Source organism: Balaenoptera physalus (assembly GCF_965194825.1).
Source record: "Balaenoptera physalus genome assembly, chromosome: 7".
NCBI lineage: Eukaryota > Metazoa > Chordata > Mammalia > Artiodactyla > Balaenopteridae > Balaenoptera > Balaenoptera physalus.
This window is the reverse complement of record NC_138886.1, coordinates 57,122,915-57,148,939: the sequence shown is the minus strand read 5'-3', so window position 1 is coordinate 57,148,939 and position 26,025 is coordinate 57,122,915. Positions and strand designations below refer to the sequence as shown.

At 38.8% G+C, this 26,025-nt stretch overlaps 1 protein-coding gene across 10 annotated transcripts in view; it reads right to left on the bottom strand.

The window, feature by feature from the left end:
* The window catches only part of KDM4C (lysine demethylase 4C), a 431,040-nt gene that overhangs the window by 261,962 nt on the left and 143,053 nt on the right, over positions 1-26,025 (bottom strand). For 9 of the 10 annotated variants that reach the window (XM_082470884.1, XM_082470885.1, XM_082470880.1 and 6 more), the window contains one exon: positions 24,638-24,775. In XM_082470884.1, coding sequence (XP_082327010.1) covers positions 24,638-24,775 — 138 coding nt within the window. Of the gene's footprint in view, positions 1-17,272; positions 18,182-24,637; positions 24,776-26,025 lie in introns of those variants that run through there. The other variant, XM_082470881.1, reaches the window with a different exon arrangement.

Below are 26,025 nucleotides of genomic sequence, written 5' to 3'. Positions count from 1 at the left end.
TCTAGCACATGGGGGTAGTGAAATACACCATGAGAAGGGTGGGGGTGAATTTCAACTATTTGACACTCTTAATTCCATCCGTCCCTAATATACTTGCTTTCTTTCTTTACCAGGGTATGCGATACATCAAAATCATTAACTAGCTTAATGGCTCACAGTCATCACTAGAAATATAAGATACAGTTATATGCACTCAGGGATTACTGATATTTATACTGCTGTTTGAAGCTGAAAATAAGTAATTTACCCAAAGCCTCAAATCTAGCAAGTGATGTAACCCTTGATTTATCAGATTCTTCATCTTGGATATTTTCTAAAGCGCCCCTCTTGTCTTTTTACCTCCATTTAAGCACTTCACCAACATGTTTTAATCCTCATTTGTGCCTCTCTGCACTTTAATATTCCCCACCATAAAATGGGGGTAGTAATACTACCTATCTCATATAACAACTGTTAAACTTAGATGAGTTAGTGTAAACTTTTATGCCTGACACAGAGTAAACACTCACTGAATTTTAGCCACGGTAATTACTAATGACAAGAATGAGAGGTTCTTCATGTGGTGCCACCTCTCAAACTTGCCTGCTGAAGTACACCTAATGGCAAAGAAGAAAAGCTCGTAGCCTCATGCAATCAGAAGGTAAAGACCAAGCAGCATCCCAGATGTGCCAAATTTCCCTAAATTATCCAGTTTTATTTTAAATACTCCTGTAAATTTCACATTCTGCCTCAAATTATATCAATATTTGACTTTCTTTTTCAACTAATTTGCTATTAAGCAGCATTGAGGGATTAACTGGAGGTGCACCCTATTAAGGACATTAATCCACTATCTCTCAGGTAATGCCAGTAGTACACTTGTTTATTTAGTTTGCAACTTTTTAAAATGTAATTCCAATCTCACCATCTTTTCCTTCATGGCATCCAGCAATGGTGTCCTGCTTGGAAAGTCCTCCTCAACCCAAAGATCAGATAAATATTCCCCTAAATTTTCTTCTAAAATGTTTAACATGTGAAATATTTCAGCCATACAGAATTTTGTTTGGATGTGAGATGGAAATCTCAACTTATTTTCCCTCACTTGCCCTCCAACCTCACCCTCTTTTTCTCTATGGAAATTACCCTAAAATACTGAAGGTTTTAAAATATAAGTACGTATTTCATTCAATATAAGTACTTGTTTCATTAAATGGTGTACAAAGATTGCTATATAAAAAGTACAAACAGAAACTTACTTTTGAGTTTTAATTATTTTTTTGTGAAATGATTTTTAATTTTATTTCAAGTTCCTTCTTGTTTCTCTATTCTGATTTATGTTGCTCTTTCACATCTTATAAAATTTACCCAAGGTCTTTTACCTCAATTTTTATTTGCGTTTTTATATTTTTTAATAAAATTATATATATTTAAGGTATGTTATTTTATATAAAAAAAACTGAAGAGCATTTTATCATTTTGGAAACAGCATTTAATAGAAGAAATCTTTGAAACATCTCACAGTGGCAAAGATCCATCTATATCTCTGGTGATTTTTCATGGCCACTGCTGAATACCTTGAGTTTATCAAATTAAATTTTTTTTTTTTAATTTTTATTTATTTATTTATTTTTTAATTTATTTATGGCTGTGTTGGGTCTTCGTTTCTGTGCGAGGGCTTTCTCCAGTTGTGGCAAGTGGGGACCACTCTTCATCGCGGTGCGCAGGCCTCTCACCATCGCGGCCTCTCCTGTTGCGGAGCACAGGCTCCAGACGCGCAGGCTCAGCAATTGTGGCTCACGGGCCCAGTTGCTCTGCGGCATGTGGGATCTTCCCAGACCAGGGCTCGAACCCGTGTCCCCTGCATTGGCAGGCAGACTCCCAACCACTGCACCACCAGGGAAGCCCTCAAATTAAATTTCTATCCCCAACGCATTAATGCCTCTGGATGTGCTAGATCAGAGAGTCATAACACATCCAGATTAATGATCTGTGGAAGTAAAGAAACCTGTTGCATGCTCGAGCCTTTTTGTGTGGACCAAGCGCGTCGGGAGGGCAAGTGTTGATCTTTGCAGCTCTCTGTCCCCTTTCTCCCACCTGCATTTGTACACCTGCTCTCTTAGCCACAGCCGCAGAATAAAGGACATCCTTCCACAAATGTAGGGCCAGAGTTGGACTAAGAACAAACCCTTCTTCCTCTGGGTGTTCATATCCAGCAAATTAAAGAATTACATTTTTTTACTTATAAATACTCTCAAGTAGAGTTTTGTATTTTCAAAATCTTTCATCGTCTTGCTTTATTTTAAAAAGAAAGAAAGGGATCAGTTGGGGGTGGGGGGATGTTTTAGAACAGGTGTCTCGACACTGAACCTTTCTCCCAGATAGTCTCTGTCCCTGATGTATGACAGATAAAAATTTATTCTAGAACTACAGCCCTTTGGTATGTTCTGGACACAGCCAAATGAAAACCAAAGAATAAATATTTTGACCCATTTGAAATCCCTCAGAACACGGATGATAAGAATGCATCCCCATGTTGGGTACCTTCACAGTTTATTCTGAAAGACAGTTAACATGGCATGGCTGGTATGTATTTCAATGATAGTTGCCCAACAGTGACATGGTATTAGATCTGCACCCACCAAAGGTGTTATTTCAGAACAAGGAGCGCTGGCTTACAACCAGTTCCTGGGGCAGATCTGGGAAGCAAAATACAGAAATGCACTGATGGTCACTGCCATGGCACAATTTGAGAAGATGGGGATCCCAAATTGCTTTCTAAAGTTTAATAAATGTCAAAACCTCATGAGAGAAAAGAGACATTTATTACATGCCCTGTGTCGGTCACTATTCCAGAAATTTATATGAATTACCTGATTTAGTTCTTACAAGTAACCTATATGACATGGTATTATTATCCCAAATTATACATGTCTTGTCCAAAATGATACTACCTACAAGCAACCAACCCAGGATTCAAGCCCAGGCAGTCTAAATTAAGTGTCACCTCTTCACATGAAGACTACTTCCTAGCCTAGGAATCTCCTGCCGTTCCTGGTCACGTGTTTTGCTCCTGGTTCTCTGTAAATAAGGGAGCACAACATGACAGGGTCCAGGCTGGATCCTTCCACTGAAGCCCTTTCCCGGCAATACTCCCCAATTCAAGTCCACCTCACCCTGGGAGAATAGGACCTGCGGGGACTTACACTGCTACTTTGTCAGCATGTAAGTTTCCTCCAAATAAATATGTTTGTGCTGAGAGTGTGTGTGTGTGTTGTTTTTTTTTTGGTGGGGGGGGGGGGGGGACATGCTCTCCCTTTGCACAGTGGCCAAACTATACAACATGTAGGAACCAAACCCATGAACAGCTTGCAATAGATCTGGGGGAATTATAACTTCATTTCACAAAAGAAAGCACTTCAATTTGATGATATTTTCGGCTAAATGCTTCCTACACATAAAATGAGCATTTCTTTTAAGAAACAACTAATCCAGAAGGAATATAAACAAGAGTATAAATACCCCTTCCTACATTAAGTTACATCGATTTTATCATCTTCTCTTCCATATAAAACATATCTATTACAAATTCATAATCAATAATATCTTCTACATCTCTATACCTCAAATTAGGTCAAATGCTAGGAGGGAAACCCACTCATTCCAAAGGACTTTGCAGGAAAAAAAAATTGTGAAGAGACACTGCCCTCTGCTGGTGAATGATACACACTGTCCATGAATCTTCACTTTGAGAACAAAATAAAATACATTAATATTTAAGCACCATAGTCCATGATACAATTTACAGAATCTGCTAGTGAGTTTGGATTATATGGGAAAGACAAACACACACATGGTATATGTCTTAGAAAAAGCCATTATGCAATTTCAGGCTTTTTTACTACAACAAATACAGAACACATATTCTATCTGAAAATAATTTCAAGGCAAATTTCCACTTTAATTCTTTCAACAATTGTTTGAATGTGTATCAATGTTGTTTATTTCCATTTTGCAATCAATGAGGAATGTCACCTTAATTGCACATCAATCAGTAATTATAGGATAAAGTTTTAAACGTTTTAAAAGTACTATAAGGGGGACATGGGACTGAGTGAACTGATGAGGATGATTATAATTTTTGTGACTTTCTGTTTGAATAAAAAAAAAAAAAGAAGGATGATCCCAGGGAATCGTAAAAAAAAAGAAAAAGGACTATAAGGGGGACTTCCCTGGTGGCGCAGTGGTTAAGAATCCGCCTGCCAATGCAGGGAACACGGGTTCAAGCCCTGGTCCGGGAAGATCCCACATGCCGCGGAGCAACTAAGCCCGTGTGCCACAACTACTGAGCCTGCGCTCTAGAGCCTGTGAGCCACAACTACTGAGCCTGCGCTCTAGAGCCCGTAAGCCACAACTACTGAGCCCGCGTGCCACAACTACTGAGCCCACATGCCTAGAGCCCATGCTCCACAAGAGAAGCCACCGCAGTGAGAAGCCCGTGCACCGCAACAAAGAGTAGCCCCCACTCGCCGCAACTAGAGAAAGCCCACGCACAGCAACAAAGACCCAAAACAGCCAAAAATAAATTAATTAATTAAATTAATTTTTTTTAAAAAAAGAGTGGTGACCTCCCAAAACAACACTGCAAGGGCTGAGTCACTTTAAAAAAAAAAAAAAAAAAGTACTATGAGCATGTATAGACACATATATTTATCACCTCCTCCTTCACAGTGAAATTTTGGTTACAAGCTAAATATCCTGAAGCAGAGAGATTTCAGAATATCTCTACCATGTATCTATGAGACACATTTAGACATTAGACATTAGGGCTCTCCATACAAAGATACTACTGAAAACTGTAAGAAATAATTTTATTGGATATTTTTTAAATAGCACAAAATAATATATGAAAGCAGTCTTGTTTTAAAAAAAAAAAGAAAGAAAGAAAGAAAAAGAAAAAAGTCTCCAACAACACAGAAGTAGAGTGCATAAAAGGTGAGGGTCCCTGTTTTACACACCTCAAATTCACTCCACTGGCCAAAGGCCACCATAATTAACCGTATGAATCCTTTCATTTCTTTTTCTAACTATTTACATTTTTTTAAAGACTGTTTTTAGAAACATAGCTTCACACTATACAAAGTACACATTAACTAGCTTTTTGTTTTTTACTTCACAATATATTTTGGAGATCTTTGTTGTATCAGTACATACAGATGTATTCCACTATTTTTAGCAGCTGCACAGTAGAAATGCAGGGCAGTTTTTATTTTTGCCAAACTAACATTTAGAAGCAACTTGATTTTAAAACCCACTTGAGTCTATAGCTGTACACAATTAAGTACATAAAAACATGTAATGCCAACCTTTTTCAGTGACTCAAGGAAAGATCTTTAAAAACCAAAAGCTGTACCTATACAGAAGGAAAACACATATCATATATTTGAGTATTGATATGTTTTTTACTATTCAAAAATATTCTCCTTATAGTAAAGAACTATCAAAGTCTCATAAAAATAATAAGCATGTAACCCCAAGAATGACATTCTTTTGCAACCATATAGCATCCCATTGATCTTTCCTCAATATATGGCTTGTTTTAAGCCACAGCTAAAATCCCCAACTGAAAATACAATTAACTCTATAAATAGCACCTTTCCTTGAAGTTCAAAGTTCCTCATCTTTGTTCAGTAATCCATACAACTCCAGTGATTAGTTCTGCCGTGGGGCTTAAACCATAACATACAAATGCCATAAAATAGGCTAGCTTTGTCCTCCTTTCACTTAGTTATAAATTTACTCTGAAGGTTTATTAATGAACAGCACAGTCACAAACACCCAAGCTGTCATTAGGCTCCTTCCTATTAAATTTACAGAAGCACTTACTCTACTGTCTGCACATCTCTACACACAGGCTTTGTAAAAACCACACATCTAGATTGGAACTGATCTTTATCAAGTTTTTCCCCCCTTGCAAACTGCCCAGTCCCAAAGAGTTTATCATCCTCTGTTAAATGTATAGCTTAGTGAATGAATGAACATTCAATCTACAGTTGTGTCTTGACTGTGTTGAATACCCATTTCCCTCTGTGTCCTATTTCTGTTTCCCCAAGACTGTAATTTCCTCACTGATTGCTTTCCCAGCGTTTACCTCAAATCAAGATCACTGTGTTTGGACTAGGTTTGGTTTCATAGTCATTGCATCTGGGAATGGCAAGCAGAGAAACACTTTCTCTTGACCCCTTGAGACAAGATAACATGTCCTGCTCTGCGAAGATGAATCCAATAAAAAGCATCTATTTAACAGAGGTAGGTCCAGGGAAGAGAGATAAGCAAGGACACAATTAAAAGAATATAGCTGCCCCAAGAAAGGCTTCATGGGAGAGAAGGGATACTAAGCTGAACTTCGAAGGATGTTAGAATTTCTGCAAGCTTTTTCAAGACATCTTTCCACATGTAATCAATAACGTATGCAGTGTAAACCTGTTTAGGGAAAAGAGCGCAATAAAGCAAAGCTGAAGCATAAGAGGGTAAAAACTGGGCAGTGGAGCTGAAAAATGTAGGTCAAGAACCTGGAAACAGTAAAGACCTCCTTATTCAACTGCACAGACAGAGGAACCAGGGGAAAGACATCCTTATCCCTATGAGGTAGATAGGACATAATCTGACCTAAAACCTCTGAGACTCCCACAAAGTGTGACTCTCAATCCTCTGTTGCCCTGCAGTTACTAGCAGTACAAATCTTAATACAAATGACATCTACAATTTGCTGCAGGAACAGAGTGGGAATTAGGAAGGCTACGCCCGTTCCACTGTCAATATTTGGAAAAAAGAAGGTCCAGGTGGGTGTATAGTGGCAGCTAAGAGGAAAAAAGGAACACAGGCTCAATCCTTGGGCCATAAGCAAACACTGACTCCTGTAAATAAAAACACAAAATATACTCCAATACAATTTAAAAGCAAACAAACTGGGAATAATGTTTGTGGAAAATAAAGCCAAAGGTTCTTATCCTTAATTCATAATAATATTCATAATAATATTTTGAATATTAAAATATGAATAGAAAATATAAGCAATTAAAATTATTCAAGTTCCTTAGTAATTTTTAAAATGAAAATAAAAAACAAGATTATGGATTGACATATATACACCAATATGTATAATAACTAATAAGAACCTGCTGTATAAAAACGTAAAATAAAATAAAATTCAAAAAAATACAATTATGCTTTTCCTTTAAAAAAGGAAAATTATTTTAATAACAATCTCAGTGTTGGCAAAAGATAATTTTTTTGTGACCTGTGAGTAAAAATTCTGGAAACAATGTGACAACCTGTATCCAAAAACTATTTGATTCAATAATTACCCTTCTATATTACTCAGCCATAAAAAGAAATGAAATTGAGTTATTTGTAGTGAGGTGGATGGACCTAGAGTCTGTCGTACAGAGTGAACTAAGTCAGAAAGAGAAAAACAAATACCGTATGCTAACATATATATGTGGAATCTTAAAAAAAAAAAAATTGTTATGAAGAACCTAGGGGCAGGGTAGTAATAAAGACGCAGTCATAGAGAATGGACTTGAGGACACGGGGAAGGGGAAGGGGAAGGGGAAGCTGGGATGAAGTGAGAGACTGGCAGGGACTTAATACACTACCAAATGTAAAACAGATAGCTAGTGGGAAGCAGCCACATAGCACAGGGAGATCAGCTTGGTGCGTTGTGACCACCTAGAGGGGTGGGATAGGGAGGGTGGGAGGGAGACGCAAGAGGGAGGAGATATGGGGATATATGTATATGTATAGCTGATTCACTTTGTTATAAAGTAGAAACTAACACACCATAGTAAAGCAATTATACTCCAATAAAGATGTTAAAAAAAAAAAGAATCCTTAAACAGAAAAAAAAAATTACCCTTCTAAAATTATATCTCTTGAGAAAAAAGAGAGTTGGACAGTAATGAATTCATAAAGCTCTTTACTACAGAGTGTAATCTGTAATACTGAAATCTGTAAATAACCAAACTCCATAACAATAGGTAAACGGTTAAATTAGGGTACATTCATAGGATAAAATACTCAGCTATTTTTTTAAATAAATTTATTTATTTTATTTATTTATTTTTGGCTGTGTTGGGTCTTCGTTGCTGCGCGCAGGCTTTCTCTAGTTGCAGCAAGCAGGGGCTACTCTTTGTTGAGGTGCGTGGGCTTCTCATTGTGGCGGCTTCTCTTGTTGTGCAGCACGGGCTCTACGCGCGCGGGCTTCAGTAGTTGTGGCACGCGGGCTCAGTAGTTGTGGCGCACGGGCTTTGTTGCTCTGCGGCATGTGGGATCTTCTCAGGCCAGGGCTCGACCCCATGTCCCCTGCACTGGCAGGCGGATTCTTAACCACTGTGCCACCAGGGAAGCCCCTCAGCTATTTTATTAATTTATTTATTCATGGCTGTGTTGGGTCTTCGTTTCTGTGCGAGGGCTCTCTCCAGTTGTGGCAAGCAGGGACCACTCTTCATCGTGGTGCGCGGGCCTCTCACTATCGCGGCCTCTCTTGTTGCGGAGCACAGGCTCCAGACGCGCAGGCTCAGTAATTGTGGCTCACGGGCCCAGTTGCTCCGTGGCATGTGGGATCTTCCCAGACCAGGGCTTGAACCCGTGTCCCCTGCATTGGCAGGCAGATTCTCAACCACTGCACCACCAGGGAAGCCCCCTCAGCTATTTTAAATAGTATTTTTGAGAATGCTGAAGTGGCATGAGAAAATATTCAAAAACAATAAAAATATAAGCAAAATGTAAAATTATATATTTGATAATATTCCTTTTTTTTTCTTTCCAATTATGTATTTATTTATTTATTTATCTGTTTATGGCTGTGTTGGGTCTTCGTTTCTGTGCGAGGGCTTTCTCTCGTTGCGACAAGTGGGGGCCACTCTTCATCGCGGTGCGTGGGCCTCTCACTATCGCGGCCTCTCTGGTTGCGGAGCACAGGCTGCAGACACGCAGGCTCAGTAATTGTGGCTCACAGGCCTAGTTGCTCCGCGGCATGTGGGATCTTCCGAGACCAGGGCTCAAACCCGTGTTCCCTGCATCGGCAGGCAGACTCTCAACCACTGCGCCACCAGGGAAGCCCCCAGTTTTTTTTAATATTCTTATATGCATGACAGAAAGCCTGGTTTAGGGAAGTGGGTCCAAGATCTCATCAAACTGACTCTCTATGCACCCACAGTATTCAGGATAACTGGGGCCTCCTCCCAGAAGTCCATCACAGGTCATTACACAGCAGGTAATTAACAGATGTTGAATTAAACTGAATGCCAGTCTTAAGAAATTTGGTGGACACTGATTAGTGGTTCCAGGCCTTCTGCTTCAGAGACAAACACATTGAAGCAGAAGGCCCAGAACCACTGTTACACTGAGGACTACTTTGTCCACAGACCCTATTAAGACAATAAGCATCTAGGAGCTGAACACATGATATCCACTGAAGACAATCCCTTCCATAGTGGTACCTGTTCGGCTTTATCCTGTGGAATTTCCTTAAATAAGAAGCACCATTTACTTCAAAGCTTAATGATTATAAAGTCTAAGAATTATAAAGTCTGATTCAATCTGCTATCATGTCGATCAGTTCCAAAAGGTAAATGCAGAATATAAACAGGGGGAAAGGGGGATCTCTTAGAATGAAATCAGCCCAAACTGCATTATATCAATCTAATAAAACCTAAACTCTACATGTGCTTATTGAAATTCTAGGTTTGTAAACTTCCCAACCTCAAAATGTTTCTTTGAAAACACAGTGAACTGCATCGCCCCAATTTTCCCGGTAAGTAGCTCCATCAGTTACTCAGTAACTGAGTATGGACTTCAGATTCTCCACTGCACAACTCAAAGAGTGGATACTTCTAGAAATATGGATCTGAGCTTCCAATTCCTTGTCTTCACTTTCACTTAGGCTGCTCTGACAGGCAGGATCACCGATGAGAACAAACAGTAAAGTGGTAAACGGGAACTGTAAAGGAATCTGTGTTCACTTTTCAGTCCAGCCCTGAGCGGCTGAGTATATATCACAGACTGACTTAACTTTGCCACAGACACCTTCCATCTCTATTGAGGTGCCACAGACCCCTTCCATCTCTACACAAATACGTCTGTGTAGTAACTGGGCAAAAAAGCACCATGAATTGATCATAAGGCAACTACACTACAGAAATGCCTTTTAAGACACACTGCTATAGTGTAAACCGTGTACAAATCTGAGAACAGCAGTTTATCTATTGAGAGGCCTTGGTCATGCTTACTCAAACTAAACACTTCAGGATCTATGATCCAGCACTAATTCAGAAGGTCCTGAGTGTAAACAGCACCAAAATTCAAAAAACCTTCCTAAAATTCTCTCTAATCAAATGTGAAATACTAAAGTATGAAATCACGTTTTCTAAAAATTATGACCATGTACCTAAATGGATGTGGTTTTAGAGACATAATCTAGACATTTCAAAACTTAAACATCAAGTCACTTACTAGAGCCAATGAGAGGGAAAATATGTTCACAGAGAAGAGTTTCACACAGGAGCTGAGCAGGGTTTGGATTACTGCTCTCTTGGTTATCTTTCCGCTCATCTATGCCTCCAATCCCCTGCCAAGACAGCCTCCAATGTGTATCTTTATTGGCAGATTTAATGCTACTTTTGTTCTTCTTCAGCTCTACTCTAGCATTCCCCCAAAATAGAAAAGTTTGCACTTAACTTTTTAAATATAGCTTGTATATGCTCTTTGGTTGTTTGCTTTTAAGAATGACATAAAATTAAGGGATATTTTAAGCACCATCTGCTCTCTTGAAACAATGGGCAATAACTTCCTGATTGTCTTACTTCATGTACGTGTTTTAAATCTAGAGTGTCCTTTATGATTATTGCAGTTGGCATTTTCTTATTTTATGTATCCTTTCTTGCCTACATCTGTACGTAGCAACCAGGCTGGGTTTTATCCCCTCTTTGTGCCATTCCTATTTCAATTTCCCATTATCACATAACTGCTGACAAAAGTCACTCAGTTACTTTTTCCTGTCGTGTCTTCCAAATTCACTGGGATAATCCTTTATGAGGACGGAGAAATGCAATTCTAAAGGAACTTATTAAAATTTACTTAACCAATCCAATCTTTCAAGTATGAGGACACGGGTTAGAAATGCTGTCATTCAGTAAAACAGAAACTATGATGGCATTAACTATCTCCCAGTATTAACTGTGGTGGAATAAGCTGAGATGCTGGTGCAGGCAGGGCCCGTCAACAAAGACAGGGCTGGAAACGTGCAAGTGCTCCAGGTCCACCTAGCCATCTGCTCTGCACGGGGGAGGGGGGGGAAGGGAAACAGAGCAATGAACTAAGGCATTCGTTTTCAAAGTCCTGATTTGTTAACGAGATCTGTGCAATGAACTCTTATGCACTACTGTGGTTCTGTGATGGCCCACACAAAATATCTACGGCAACCACCTGTCCTACTCTACTGGGATAAGCTAGAAGATTTTTCTAATAAATATTTACACTCTAAATGTTTTACTTGCCATAAATGAAAGATGTATTAAAAGGAAAGCTGTTTAAAGACATTGGAAAACAATGTGAACAGCATTGATTAACTTTGTGTACATTTTTTAAAAGACAGAGAGAGACATATGCTAATATTTTTGAAAGGATATACAAGGAGTTGTTAAAAGGTTTTACCTTTAAGGAAGGGGCTAGAAAGGGTGCCATTAAATATTTTTCTGTACTCTAATTTTTTTAGCCATGGACATATACTAATTTTTTATACATTTTAACAACAGGTAACAATACTAAGAGCCATCATGATTTCCTTTCAAATAATTTTCTGTAAAATTAAAAGGATTCTAGTACATGGCACACCATAATTTACTCAATGATTCCCATATCATTGGACATATTAGTTATAATTCAATTTTTGCTGATAAAACTAGCACTACAACAATCATCTTTTTAAGTGTACTTCTGCCTGCATTTCCAATTATTTCCTAGGAATGTAAGAAATGGATCAAAGGGCATGGAGATGTTGAGGGGTATTGATACATATTACCTGCCTGCTTTTCAGGATACTTATCCCAATTACACCACCACCAACAGAAGTGCAAAGTGATCACTCTAACAAGTACATTCTCAAGAGTAATGAGAGTTTTCCTTATGTCTTTACTAATATGATAAGAAAAAAAAAATCCTTCAGTATTACTATGAATACTACTGAAGTTTGAACAATTTTTCAGTTTTCAAAGAAACAGGTTTTCATGCTATTTCAATAGTTATCAGAACAGTCCAATTTTTTGTTAATTAATACTTAAAATTAAAGGACAGGATACACATTCCTGAGAACTGGGAATATAAGAAACACTGAAAATTATGACTAAGCCGTATAAAAATATAGTTTATGAAAATTTAGAAAGTTGCTGGAAACAACCTATTCTTTTATCTTAATTCAAATATGCATGCAGTATGTAAAAGCCATGTCTGGATGAGAGTCAAACTTAGCAGGAATCTACAACGTCCATGATGGTTTTCTTTCCAAGAATTTACAACACATGGTCTTTCGAATTCAACAGAGGGCCCAAGAGCCACAGTATGTTTTTGAACACATAAGCAACAGCTCCTTCAAATTCCTCCTCTTGGCAATCTGGCCCACAGAACTCCAAATGCTGCCCTCATTTTGGCAGAAAGTAAAAGTGAATGGATGTGAGAATTCAGTAGAAATATATAAAGCAATCCATCTGCCCAGCCTGCTGTTAGCACGTATGCTGCAAATACTATCCCCATAGCCACTGTTTCTCAGCACCTCAGGCCTGAACCCCACCAGTCTTCCCCAAATAGTATTAGGGAGTTCCCTGACTTAGAAATGACCATGATGAACGGCTTTTTAAAAATGTACTCAGTGAGAAAGGCATGGTGCTAGGTGCCTGCCCCCACTGTGGCCCCCATCCTGGTGTGGCACCAGTTAAAGCCCTCTTTACAGGTAGGAAAACTATGGCTCACAGAGGCAGGTTACACAAGTACCACACACAGAACCAGAATTCTAACACGGGTCTGTGTGATTGGGTTGGGTTTTTGTTTGCTTGCACTCAAATTAGCCATCAAAACACTTTTAGTAAGGAAAGAAATACCCTGGAGATGGAGCAACAAACACTTGTATTTCTGACAGAGTTATGAAAAATAAAACACTGGCCTGCTTTCTCCAGGCTTCGATTTTAAACAGAAGCCTTTCAGCTCCCTAACCTGGTGTCCATAGCATGGGTTTTAAGCTAGGTCTGGTCCCCTTAAGATCGCAGGCTGGAGACTTCAGCGCTTCCTTGTCCTCATCTAGAGAGACGAGCCTCCCATTACTCTCCTAGGGCAAGCTGGCGTTTTCCTCTATTTCTCCACCAATCCTACCCTCCTCCTCCTTTCTATCTGGCCAAGATTGGTCCACTGATCTGATCCATCATCGCTGGAAAAGGAAACGGGAATTCTCTTAGACCAGCCAGGCCCACCACTGAGCCAAGGTCAATTCCCCAAACTGGAATTCTGCAAGAAAGATGCAGAAGAAACACAATCCTAACCCACCACACATCTATCCAGTCCCCACCACAACTCTGCAAGGCTCCTTACAGATTTAATTTCATTTATTTTTCAGAACAACTTAAAGAGGCTATAATCTCCATTTTACATATGGGAAAAAGGTATTTAAAGAGGTTAATTAAGTACTTGCTCCAATCACACAGTTAGTAAAAGGAAAAGGCAGAATTCAACTCAGAGCCTGGCCAAGCCTTGAACTTGTCCGCCTTCAATGCACAACAGTGCCTCCCTAATATAAGAGGAAAATGAAGCTCAGCAGAATTACACACAGCCTGAGAGGGATTCAAGACAGTCTGTTACTCTCCAAAGTGTCAGTCGCCTCCACTACCCTGTGTCACGTCAGGAGTGATCCTGATGGCAATACTAAGCAGATCATGGAATCTCAATAACTACTTGAGGTATATTTCTAATGAAGCATCTTGAAGGAAGATACAACATATAGTTTTATAAAACTAACTTTGATATTATACATGGAACACAAGGCATGCTAAATTTTTCTTCCTTAATGTTTTTCTAGCCTTTTACTAAAAGACTATAAAATAATAGCAATACTGGTAAAATATATACATACAATCCTCATCCCCTATCTGCCAAAATACTGCTATTTATGATTATAAAATAGACAGTTCCCCAATATTACGATTTTATTTCTTCATATTTTTAACACTAATTTGAAACTTCCCTTACTTAGCTACTTATTCATTGGTCATACTCAAGTATGATAAAAATCAAAATATCAGACAGTAAGAGAAACATAACACCATTGTAAAACTGCACTCAGCATTATAAGCAAGAGGCACACAAGTATTGATATTGCTCTCCCTTAAGGACAGCACTTGGCAGGATCAGCAAGCTGATCAATACAAATGAAAGACAAAAATAATGCCAGATGGAATGAGCTGTGAGTACTAAATATCACAGATAGAGCCACAAAGAATCCATCAGTGCTCTAAGCTATCATGTTGGAAATCATCCCTCCAGAGTATCTGGAATGTCCAGAAGATACTCTTGCTTTACCTTCCTCGTTTCGGAAAGAGGCAAAAAAAATATTACTAGGCCTAGTTTGTAGGGAATAAAAGCATAGTAAATTTAAAATACTGGGCATGGCTGAAAGAGGGAGAGAACCAAGCACTGGGCTTCTATATTATATCAGACTTTTTTAGGGTCTGCCTAACTGGGGGCACCTTTCCTCTTTGAATCGGCTAACGCTCTGATTCTTCTAATTGCGGAAGTGTAGAACTGTTAAAACAGTAATAGAGATTAATCAGGGGTTTCTTCACCCATTCTTTATTCCCTTTGATATTTAAATATCAACACCCTGTTCAGCTACTACCCTCATTACTTTCAACCTTCTGCTTGAGAAGGGGCTCTGGTGAGAGAGTGTTCCGGGGCTACAGCCCCCGTGGGAATTTCCGGGCTACAGTCCTGACAAGCAGTTCTGAAGAGAGGTGTATTCACGCTTTCTATCATCTTGCTCACAGCAGAGGGAGGATACACTGTGGATCCACAGATTAAAGTCTAATTATAGCCACTGACCTCAGTGAAATCCCATTAAAGCTCTCTTTTGATTCAAAGAGGTCACAGCAAATGATCAAGTAGGCAAGATGCCTACATCAAACTTCAAACTGGGCATCTGCACATGTTGCTTTTGTTCAATCAGCAGAGAACAAGTATCTTGAAGGAAAGGGAACAGTGACCTTGGTTGGCATGCCTTATATAAGAAGTCTTAATTCACACTTAGCTCTTCCACTGAGAAAGAAAAATCACTATGTGGCTAGGCCAAGGGTTCAGACCCCACCTGAGAAGTTTTCCCGAGTCCTCCTATAACTAGCTTTTTCTGTAAGTTACAGCATTGAATCAAAAGATTATATAGATCTTTTGAGGGAGGTACTTGTAAGAACAAACAATTAGCAACCAGATCATAAAGTTATCAAGTGAATCCTTGCTAGGATTAATCACTAGCAAGCAGTCGTCCCCATATTCAAATCCAGCCCCACTAGCTACAAACTGTGCTCTCTTTACCCCTCGCCATGCTGCCTCCTAACCAACATGTGGACATTTCCACCACAGCTTTTGAATAAATTTAGGAACAGGACCACTATTTCAACAGTACAGTCTTAGCAAGGCAAAGTGATTTTCCCAAAGAAAATCAGCTTATTGGTGTTAGAAGAACTGACTTTATTTTAATGGTCCATGTTTCCTTTTTCTTAGGTTGTCCGAAAACCTTCCAAATCGATCATTTCCCTTCCTGCTATGAAATCTTAGCTTTCATCATCTGAATTGACGCGATGAGTTAAGTTGTAAAAATGGATGTCACATATGGACTGGAAAGCTTTAGGTTCTCAGAAGAAAATTTATAAATGTGGTAAATTTATACATTACATTTATATATAACTTGCATTTATAATTATTTTGGTCTGTTTGATAGAGCTGCCAGTGAACCTTTAGCTGAAATGTAAAAAAGAAAACATCAACCCAAACAACAAAGGCCTATTTAATTCACTAAAGACCAGTGGTTCTCAACCCAAAGCATCCACCAGGCTCACCTAGGGGGATTTTTAAAACGCAAATGCCGTATCCCTTCACCAGAGATTCTTATCCTATTGGTCTGGGTGGGTCCATGCTTTTAAAGCTCCGCAGGGTTGAGAACAGCTGCTGTAGACTCTAAATGTGGATCGATCGACCAGACAGAGACCACACATGTCTTGTTTACTTTCTTAACTGAAGCACAGGGCCCAGCACATAACAGGTGCTCTCCCAAAATGACCTGCCATTTACTTTCCTAGCTTCCTTATGGTTTGGGTTGGCCATGAGATATAAGAGTTTTTTCAGGTAGGGTTCAAGGAAAGATTTTCCTCCCAGGTAGAGGGACGTGGGTGAGCCACATTCCTGCATTGTCCCCCTCCTTCCTCCCTGGAAGAAACACGTCTGGAGTAAGCACAGCTATAGTGGCAAGCTTGCTAATAAATACCCTCCCACGGAGGAGAATAAGACAGAAGGAGGGGAAGAGCATGAGACCTCATGACACTGCTGAGCTGCACCAACCCTGGGGCCACCTGGCTGCAAACCCCTCAAGCGAGGAAACCACCCCTTATTAGATAAACCACTGCTTGTCTTCTCAGTGGTAGTTACAGAAGGAGGAAAACACAGTAAACCCTGTGTGGGAGAGAATGAGAAGCTGTGGGGAACCAGGAAATCTGTTGTTTATAAATGCTGGGGGTGCCCAGAGCCCAAATGATTCTCCCATTATCCCTTTGTTCCCTCGAGGGGCTGGCCAACCTGCTTCCCTCAAATACCGCCAAGGTGTTCTTCCCACTACTCTCCTAGAATTCTGGATCACCACTGGCCAGAATACTCACTCCCGACTTCTACCGTCTTCTCCAGACACTTATCTAGGACACAGCCTTTTACGGAATTTTTTTACTGTGTTTACTGTTATAAACACTGGAAAAAAAAAAAAAAAAACATGGAAAAGGCAAAAGAAATGGTAAACAAAAAATTCCCCAAAGCTTCAAAAAGTGCTTCAATAAAATTAAGTCCCTGATAATCATGAAATACGTCAAGGTAGGAGCATACTAAACTTTGTTCTGATTCTCTACGTACACACCTTTTTGTCCAGACTGATGCCTCAGGATCCCCCTCACTCCTCAAAATGAAGAAGGAAGCAAAGAACCTTTTTTTCCCCCAAATGCCAGAGAGAATCACCACCACCTGGTGGTGATTGTCAACTACAACTTACGTGGGACAGGATCATTCTGAAGCCTCAAGTATTTTAAAAGTGATCCTACAAATCACATACTTGGCTGGCACCTGTTTAATCCACCGCATCCAAGGAGATGAATCCAGAAGGATATGGGGCACTAGGGGGCCAACCTTCTGCCTCTAATCTCAACCTCACCATCCTCATTTTAGGCATCATCCCAACTCCTTGGTTTGAGAAAGGGGGCTAGTAGAAGACAGAAGATGCATTATCTCTGAGATGGCAAGAAGTAACATGTGTGAAGTGCCCTGCACAACGCCTGGCAGATTGTGAACAATGTCGGCTACTACTACTATCAAACTAGATGAAAGTAGCATGGCTTAAAGACAAATTAATTTTTCTCAGTACAGTGTACACATTATTCAAAAAGCCAATTTACTTTTTTTTAAGGTATTGAGTTAACTAAAGCCTCAAAAACAGATATTACCTTGATTTCAGGTTAGCAACTAAACATCAGTGTCATAAACCATATACCTAGTTCCATTCAAATCCCATAATCTAGCAAATTTAAATTAGCACTGAATGAAATCAGGCTCCCTATCTCTGAGGACTCAAGCCCCAAATATCTCTCCTGCAGACACAATATATACTAATCAATTGGCTCTCCTAGTATACTACTTGAAGTCTCAGATTTTCTGAATCCCACAACTCAATACTTCATCAGAATAAAATGGGGACATAATGTGACTATTTTCTTTCTTAATACCTCTTCTTGATACATAAATACTAACTTCCCAGTTAGAGTACAAACTCCTAAAGACATGACTTTGTATGCTTCTTTTTCTCTACATGGTATTTTCTTGGTATTTTCATAGTATTTTCTCTTCTTTCCTTTAAGCTCTGTAAAAAAGGCAGAGGAGAGTCACTCATCAGCACTGCTATGTTGTACCACCAGGACTCAGGAAACAGAGACAAAGTAGAGGTAAAAAGATAAAATGCAGAATAAAATCACTAAACTCCCGAAGTTCATATTTTATATGCCATACCAGACACTTAAAATCAGAATGCCAAGAACTGTTAAATGAGCAATGTGCAACACTGTCTACATTTTCTTTCCTTCACAAGCTGTAAGAATAGAGAAATGTCACTATACTGGTATTCTACGATCTAAAGCATATTAAAATATAACCTAGAGACTCACTGTTAAAATGATTGCTGATTGCTTTAATAAAGACTGCCCAAGATTAAAGATTTTTTTAGGACAATTGCTACCTGATTTAGGAAAAACCAAATTTAATTTTAGAGAAGGATTGAAATATAAAATAAAATGAACCCATATCATGGTTCTTGCATGAAAGACAATTTAATAGTTGAAATCCCTTCCAGATTAAAAGGAAATCAATTTCAACATTCTATCATCTCTTTTTAAACTTGTTCAAACGTTTGAGAATTCAAATGTCCGAATGCTTTAAAGTTAGATAGTGAAGTAATGCTCTTGGAGTTCATAAGAGAACATTCCCAGCTCTGCAGTGCAATTTTTCAGCTTTCTGGCATATCATGTTAATAGATTATCACTTAAAATAAAATTTATGTAAAATATGAGATATCATTTTGGAGTCACCAACTATTACCTTTCCTTCCAAGAAGATAATGTTATTTATCATGCCATAGATAAGTCTCTCACGCTGCACACACTGTCATAAATACACTGCTTCTGATGGTGTAGGCTAGATATGACTGTCCCCCAGACAATGATTCGTTTTTACTCAAGAAAATCAGTACAGTAAATAACTTTTCTTCCCTTAGAGACAATCATAGTGCTGGAGGCTGCTGCAACACAAAAACATAATATCTTCACAAATGTCTCCAAACAGTCAAGCTGAAAATCTAAGCCAAAGTTTCATTTAACAGCCTGTCAGTTTTCTGATGTGAAGCTAATGAATGCAGTGGCAAACAAATCCATCAAACCTAACATCAAAACAACTGCATTTCATCCCACCAAACGGAAAAATGAAATACAACCTGCAGGCCAGCTCTCTGATCCGTCCTAGCTAGGAAGCAGACCTGTGAATGCCACCACAGCTGCTGCACAGAAGTTACCACGGACTCCATTTCACCACAGACAGAAAGAACGTTCCAGGAACAGAAAACATTCATCTCGAATATACACCAATATCTTAGTTCAACTGCTATGCAATCTGGTAGATATTTTTAAATCTCTACTAGAAAAAAATATACAGTGTTTCACTCTAGATTACTCTGATATTCAAAGCTAGAAAAATGCCTAAAATAACTGGATGATATGTTCCACGCATACTATAGCTTTGCAAATGGAGGTTTATTAAAAGCCCTTCTGCTCTTTATGAACGCTCCTTGAAGACAAGGAAAACAAGTCCTTTTGTATAATCATGTAGCACAATTCCTGTTCCAGAGAAGAAACTCGCCGGGCACCCACCAAAGCTGAACTCCGCCTATAAGTAGGCATATGGGCATGCGGCCACCTGGAACATTCCTCTCAATTTTTTTCAGTGAAAACCTTAATTCTGATAAATTAAATGGGGGGGAAATTATATAACCGCTTTCTTTGGTAGGTGGGCCCTCTTAAGGCAAGGCCCTTCTCTTCTGGAGTATCATGCAGGATTTGGCTTGCTGTATTTACTAGGTCAAGGCAAAAAACAGCTGAATGATCCTAAAGAGAAGAGAGGGAAAGACAGAAACAAGAGGAATGGCAAGGCCAATGGTATTAGCAGGAATTTTTAGAAACAAGGATAGTCAAATTAAGTTGCTATCATGGCTCATTTCTACCTATGCCTGTTTTCTAAAGACCTTCTCCACAATCTAGGCACAAAAAAAGCCTTATGTGAGAGGTGAGGCAGTTTGGGTAGATACTATAATAAAGAGCCGTCTGGACTAAGTGCTAGAATACAGGGAATATACCGACAGGCAGTGGAATATCCACATAATAATTATTGTTGTTATTATTATTATTTAGCTGAGAATATCAAAGGTTCAGGAATTTGCTGAAATTTGGAAGACGAGTATTTGGGATCACCACAAATAATGGCATGGAAGTTCTAGTCAATGTAAGCTACACTTTAAACAAAGGGAAGGTTTCATGAACCAATACCACATACCAAGAGGTCAGTAATACATTCAAAGGAAATCCACAGAAACCCCACCTCCTGTCCTGCTCCAGAGATGCCACCAGAGGTCAAGTAGCCAACAACAAAGGAAGCAGTCCTGGATCCCTTGCAGTGCCAACTCTACCCTCACTTCTGGCTCCCATCAAATAGGTCAGCCTCCAAGTGATGAATTCACAGAAACATACATGGTGCCTGGTATAGAGCAGACAAGCATTACCTGAAAAAATAGAGCTCTGTCCCTATCTACATTAAGCCACTTGAATGGCTTAAAAGGTTCCTATTAACCAAAGCCTGCTGGCTGTTAAACAAAGACCACCAATAATATCAGTGAACCTGGGGTTATCTTTCCAAAATTATTTTTTAAATTAAAAAATAACCTCTTGGGGACTTCCCTGGTGGTCCAGTGGTTAAGAATCCACCTTCCAATTCAGGGGACACAGGTTCGATCCCTGGTCAGGGAACTAAGATCCTGCATGCTGCAACTACTGAGCCTGAGTGCCACAACTACAGAGCCCACGCGCTCTGAAGCCTGAGCGCCACAACTAGAGAGAAGCCCGCGTGCTGCCATGAAAGATCCCACATGCCACTACGAGGATCCCGAGTGCCGCAACTAAGGCCCGATGCAGCCAAATAAATAAAATAAATTAATTTAAAAAAATAACCTCTCCTAACAGCTCTTGTCTATGTTATGAAATTAGAAATATTGGTTTGTAATATATGAAATATTATCAGTAGAGATCCTTCACTCTGCACCACGTTAATTAATTAATGCCACACCACAGACACTTTATCAGATGCTTTTATATACTCAAATCAACATGCGACAGGTAAAGCAGATGTCATTCCCCAGTGCTTCAACTATAAAAAGTATGCCATTATTTTTTAAATTATCCCCCCTAAATGCATAACTCATCATCACTCGTGAAAAATTACTGTTTTTTAAATAGTTATCATTTAGAATGAATTGAAGAAGACAAAGAATTAAGACTAACCAATCTGGCCATCATCAAAGTTAAAAGTCTTTAAGTACAATTCATAATTAATTCACTATACATTACATTTGTCCCCAGCAAAATACAAAAACTGCCCAATTTACAAATTTTCCTAAGATTAAAAATTACACATGTTCACACACACACGTACATACACACACACACTATATAGTAAATTATATGGTTCCCTAAAGAAACAGACTTGAAAATCAATAAAAATATGTGTCAAATAAATGATAAAATAAAATCTTCCCTCAAAATGCCATCACAGCACATTATAATGTAAGCAAACAATTTAGAATAGCCAAGAAAAACATTAATACTGAGGAATAAATTTAAGAAAGCCTAAGGATGTTTTAGTGAAACATTCAAAATTGTATCCAAGATTAGTTTCCTATTTTTATGCAGAATAACCAAAATTCGTTACACGAATCAAAGTAGATTCTTTTATTTTATTTTTTTTAATTTATTTATTTTTGGCTCTGTTGGGTTTTCGTTGCTGTGCACAGGCTTTCTCTAGTTGCAGTGAGCGGAGGCTACTCTTCGTTGCAGTGCACAGGCTTCTCACTGCGGTGGTTTCTCTTGTTGCAGAGCATGGGCTCTAGGCGTGAGGGCTTCAGTAGTTGTGGCATGCAGGCTCAGTATTTGTGGCTCACGGGCTCTAGAGTGCAGGCTCAGTAGTTGTGGCACACGGGCTTAGTTGCTACGTGGCATGTGGGATCTTCCCGGACCAGGGCTCGAACCTGTGTCCCCTGCATTGGCAGGTGGATTCTTAACCACTGCACCACCAGGGAAGTCCCAAAGTAGATTCTTAATACGTCACCGTGTCAGTTATCAGTTGAAGCTCTCTGTGGTAGGTAGAATGCTGACGCCCACACACTCCCCAACTCGGTTCCACCCCTAACAGCAAAGATATCCATGTCCTAGTTCCTGCAATCTGTGAATATGTTATTTTTTATGACAAAAAGGATTTTGTGGATTGCTTGCTCTGAAATCTAGGGGACCACAGCAAGGACCTGAGAGAGGCCTCTAGGAGCAAAGACCTGGTTGACAGGCAGCAAGGAAACAGGAACTCAGTCCTACAACTGCCAGGAACTGAATTCTACCAACAATCTCACCGAGCAAGGAAGTGGATTCTTCGTCAGAATCTCCAGTAAGGAATGCAGCCCTGCAAGCACCCTGACTTTTGCTGGTTAGACCAATGTCAAATGTATAACCTACAGGACTACGAAACAGTACAAGAGTATTGTTTGAAACCACTAATTTTATGGTAATTTGCTATAGCTGCAATGGAAAACTAATACATTCTCAGAATAGCACCACCTCACCAAAAGTAAGGAAAGAGTGGAGACAACACCTAGAAACATCTCAAACACATGTAATTACAATTTTAAATTAACCGGCCAAAACTGCATTATAGCCATTGAACATTTTGTACCCAGTAAAAAAAACCAGAACCCAGACAGTCATATCCCCTGACTAAGTTGAATGATATAAATCAACACAGCATGAGTGGGTATCCACATACCTAAGTTTTTTTCCTCACAACAAATCTATGAGGTAGAGAGGAATTTTTAATTTATAGGAAGAAACAAAAAGAAGAAATGACTTTCCTGATGTTCTCTGGCTAGCAAGAAGACGAGCTGGGCCTCAAATCCCTGCCTCTTCCACCATGGGGCTCTGCTTCCTAACAGCCCCACAGGTCTGGGCTCCATCAGCTGAGACCTCAGAGAGGACCACTCCTGACCTCTCTTACTTGGTCACACTCCACTCCCACTCTGACCACCCGGGAAGGTGGAAATGCACTCAGGACATTTTAGTCTTGGGAAGAAGCCGATACTCAGAACTAGAACTGAAAGCTGTAGTAAACAAGAACCAACTAATTTTTCTGGTGACTGAACAGCTGGGATAGCTGACTTATTATGTCAATGATTAAAGATGCAAACCATAAAATAACATACCTTGTTATAACCTCAGGGCTATGACACTGTTTCGATGCAGATACAAGCATTACTTTTCTGCAAAAGCACAGCAGTAGCTGACCAAGGTACGTACACCGGGCTTTCTGTTTTTTTATTAGGTTTATTGTAATATGAAGGATGCGTAAGGGAAAGAAGTAGTTCAGTTCTGCTCCTTTCTAAATTACTCCTCATAAATAAAAATTACTTAGAGCAGAGAAAGTCTTCTAATAGCAGGAGATTTCTTTTATGTCACAAATTCATTCAAATGCTTTCTGAGCTGCTATACTTTTATTTTAATATATTATGCAATTTTCTAAATACCTGTGTAAAATAAACCTAGAGTTGTCTTCCCTGAATATATTTCTATCCAAGTTCACTCAATGGTTCCACATGAAAGTTTTATCAATGTAGAATGAATAATATTTGCCTGCACCACGCAGTGGCCAAGATAAGGCTACATTGGCTGTATGTGCCATTTTCCACCAAATATACGTCAATTTTACATACTCTGTAGTAAAACACACAGTTTCATTAAGAAACTGCCCTCTGCCAGCCTGTACATCTGCCTTAAAATCCACAGGAAAGGAAGCAACCTAATAGAAGCTACCATCACTTTGAAGATGTCCTCTATTTAACGCTGCAGGGGGGCAATTAATGAAATTTAACACAAGTTGCTTGTGAATGAAAATACACAGTTTGTGAACTAAATTAAATATACTGAGTAGGAGATGCAAATTTTTATACCAAATTTAGCATTAAGATATATTACTTGTTAAAATACATTCTATACTATTACTTTCAAAAAATTCATTTCTGCACTAAAGGCAGTTTTAATTATTTCTTCTTACCATCCTCCCTTAACCTCTTGTTAACAATTTTACCACTTTCCTCTGTAAATAGTTGTTTTCTAAGCTATGGACTGAATTCTAACATGGAAGGAGCCACATCTACCTAATATGGAGTCACACGGAGCCACTGGAAAATCTCACGAAAAAACAACTGGTGGCCTTAAGAAACAAAGCACTGGTTGCATAAAATTACCTCTCAAAGTAAACTGTTCCACGTTAATCTCAAAACAGGAAAACATTGCTACAAATGTTAATATAGCCTATGTAAAATAAATATATCTGTCTGGAATAAATTACTATGGTGACAAGCATACATCATTGAGGAAAAAAATAAATGCTGCACGTGCTCTTAGCTTTCCCACTATAATAATCAGAATACACATTTAATTTAAGCGTTTGAGACATAACTTACCAATTTAGCAACTTTCCCATAGTCAATCCATCTGACAGTAGCAAAATTTGTAGATTCTGCACAGTTGAAACCATGATTAAAACCAGCATGGTAGCCATATGGGAAAGTGATCATAAATTCGCCAGCCTCCTGGGTGATCTGCAGGGTAGAAAACATATAATATTTCCCAATTATAAGACTTCCCAAATTGCAAATACAGTTAAAATATATTTCCTATTAAAAAAAAAAAGAAAAAATGTTATGATGTCCGAGCTATAAAAGAAGTCCCCCCAGATCCTTTACTTAATCCTTTATTAGTTTTTCAGGAGACTTTTAAAAGAATTTTCTAAACAGGGTGTGACCTTCTGCCAATGTAGTTCAATCATTCAGTCTATAATCAAAGAAATTATATTCTATTTGAAGATGTCTTTGTTTTATGTTATTCAAATAAATTTGTTCTTATTAGCATTCACTACGTATATTTTAATACTTTAAAAATTCACATTACTGGAATTATATAACAGGACTATCATAACTGACATTTTTCAAGTTAGAGCTATAAAAACTTTGATAACACACGCTGAATATTATGAATTCTTGTTGCTAAAGAGTTGATAGTATTCACCAATTATCCTTTCATAATACTTAGAAAACATTCAATTAACTGCATTCCATTTAATAGTAAAATTTCTACCAAATAGTTATTCAAATATATGTATAATATATAAGTATGTATGAGTGAGTGAGTGCATTTTCAAATATAATTAAACTAGCTTGGGTAAATAAGCCAGCAGCCTAAAAGCAAAGATGAAAAATGTATTCAGTCCATTCCTAATTTTCAGATTACAGAAATTTGGTTTTTTTATAATCACCAAAGCATACAAAACACACCATGAGCTATAGAAATACAGTGAAGCTAAATTTTTCAGTGTTTTTTTTTTTTAACTTGTCTACTCAATGCTAGACTATCAAATATATAACTCACTGATTCATTCAGTTACCTTGGTTCATTTCAGTCCTAAAATGTTGATAAATGAATATGTGAGTATGCACTTGTGTGGAAACATACAGGAGACACACTGTATAAATACAGGTGCACACACTGCAATTCAGTTACCATTTTAGGAATGTTAAAATGTTGTGTGTGGAAGTATTTTCTTTCCCAACAATTCTGAAATTTAGCTCATCACCCCCTCCCCTGTGACACCCCAGCAGGTGTTCTATTGCAATGAGCAGCAACTCAGCTGCCACCTGGCAGGCAGAGAATGGCTTATCAGTGTTCAACATGGTTCCAGTTCCATCATTCCGAGCCACGTGAGAACAAAGCCTGATTCTCTCCTTTCCTGGTCTCACTGAATCTCATTAATTATAATTGTGCTTGGAAACTAGGCACTTCCTTGTACCATGTG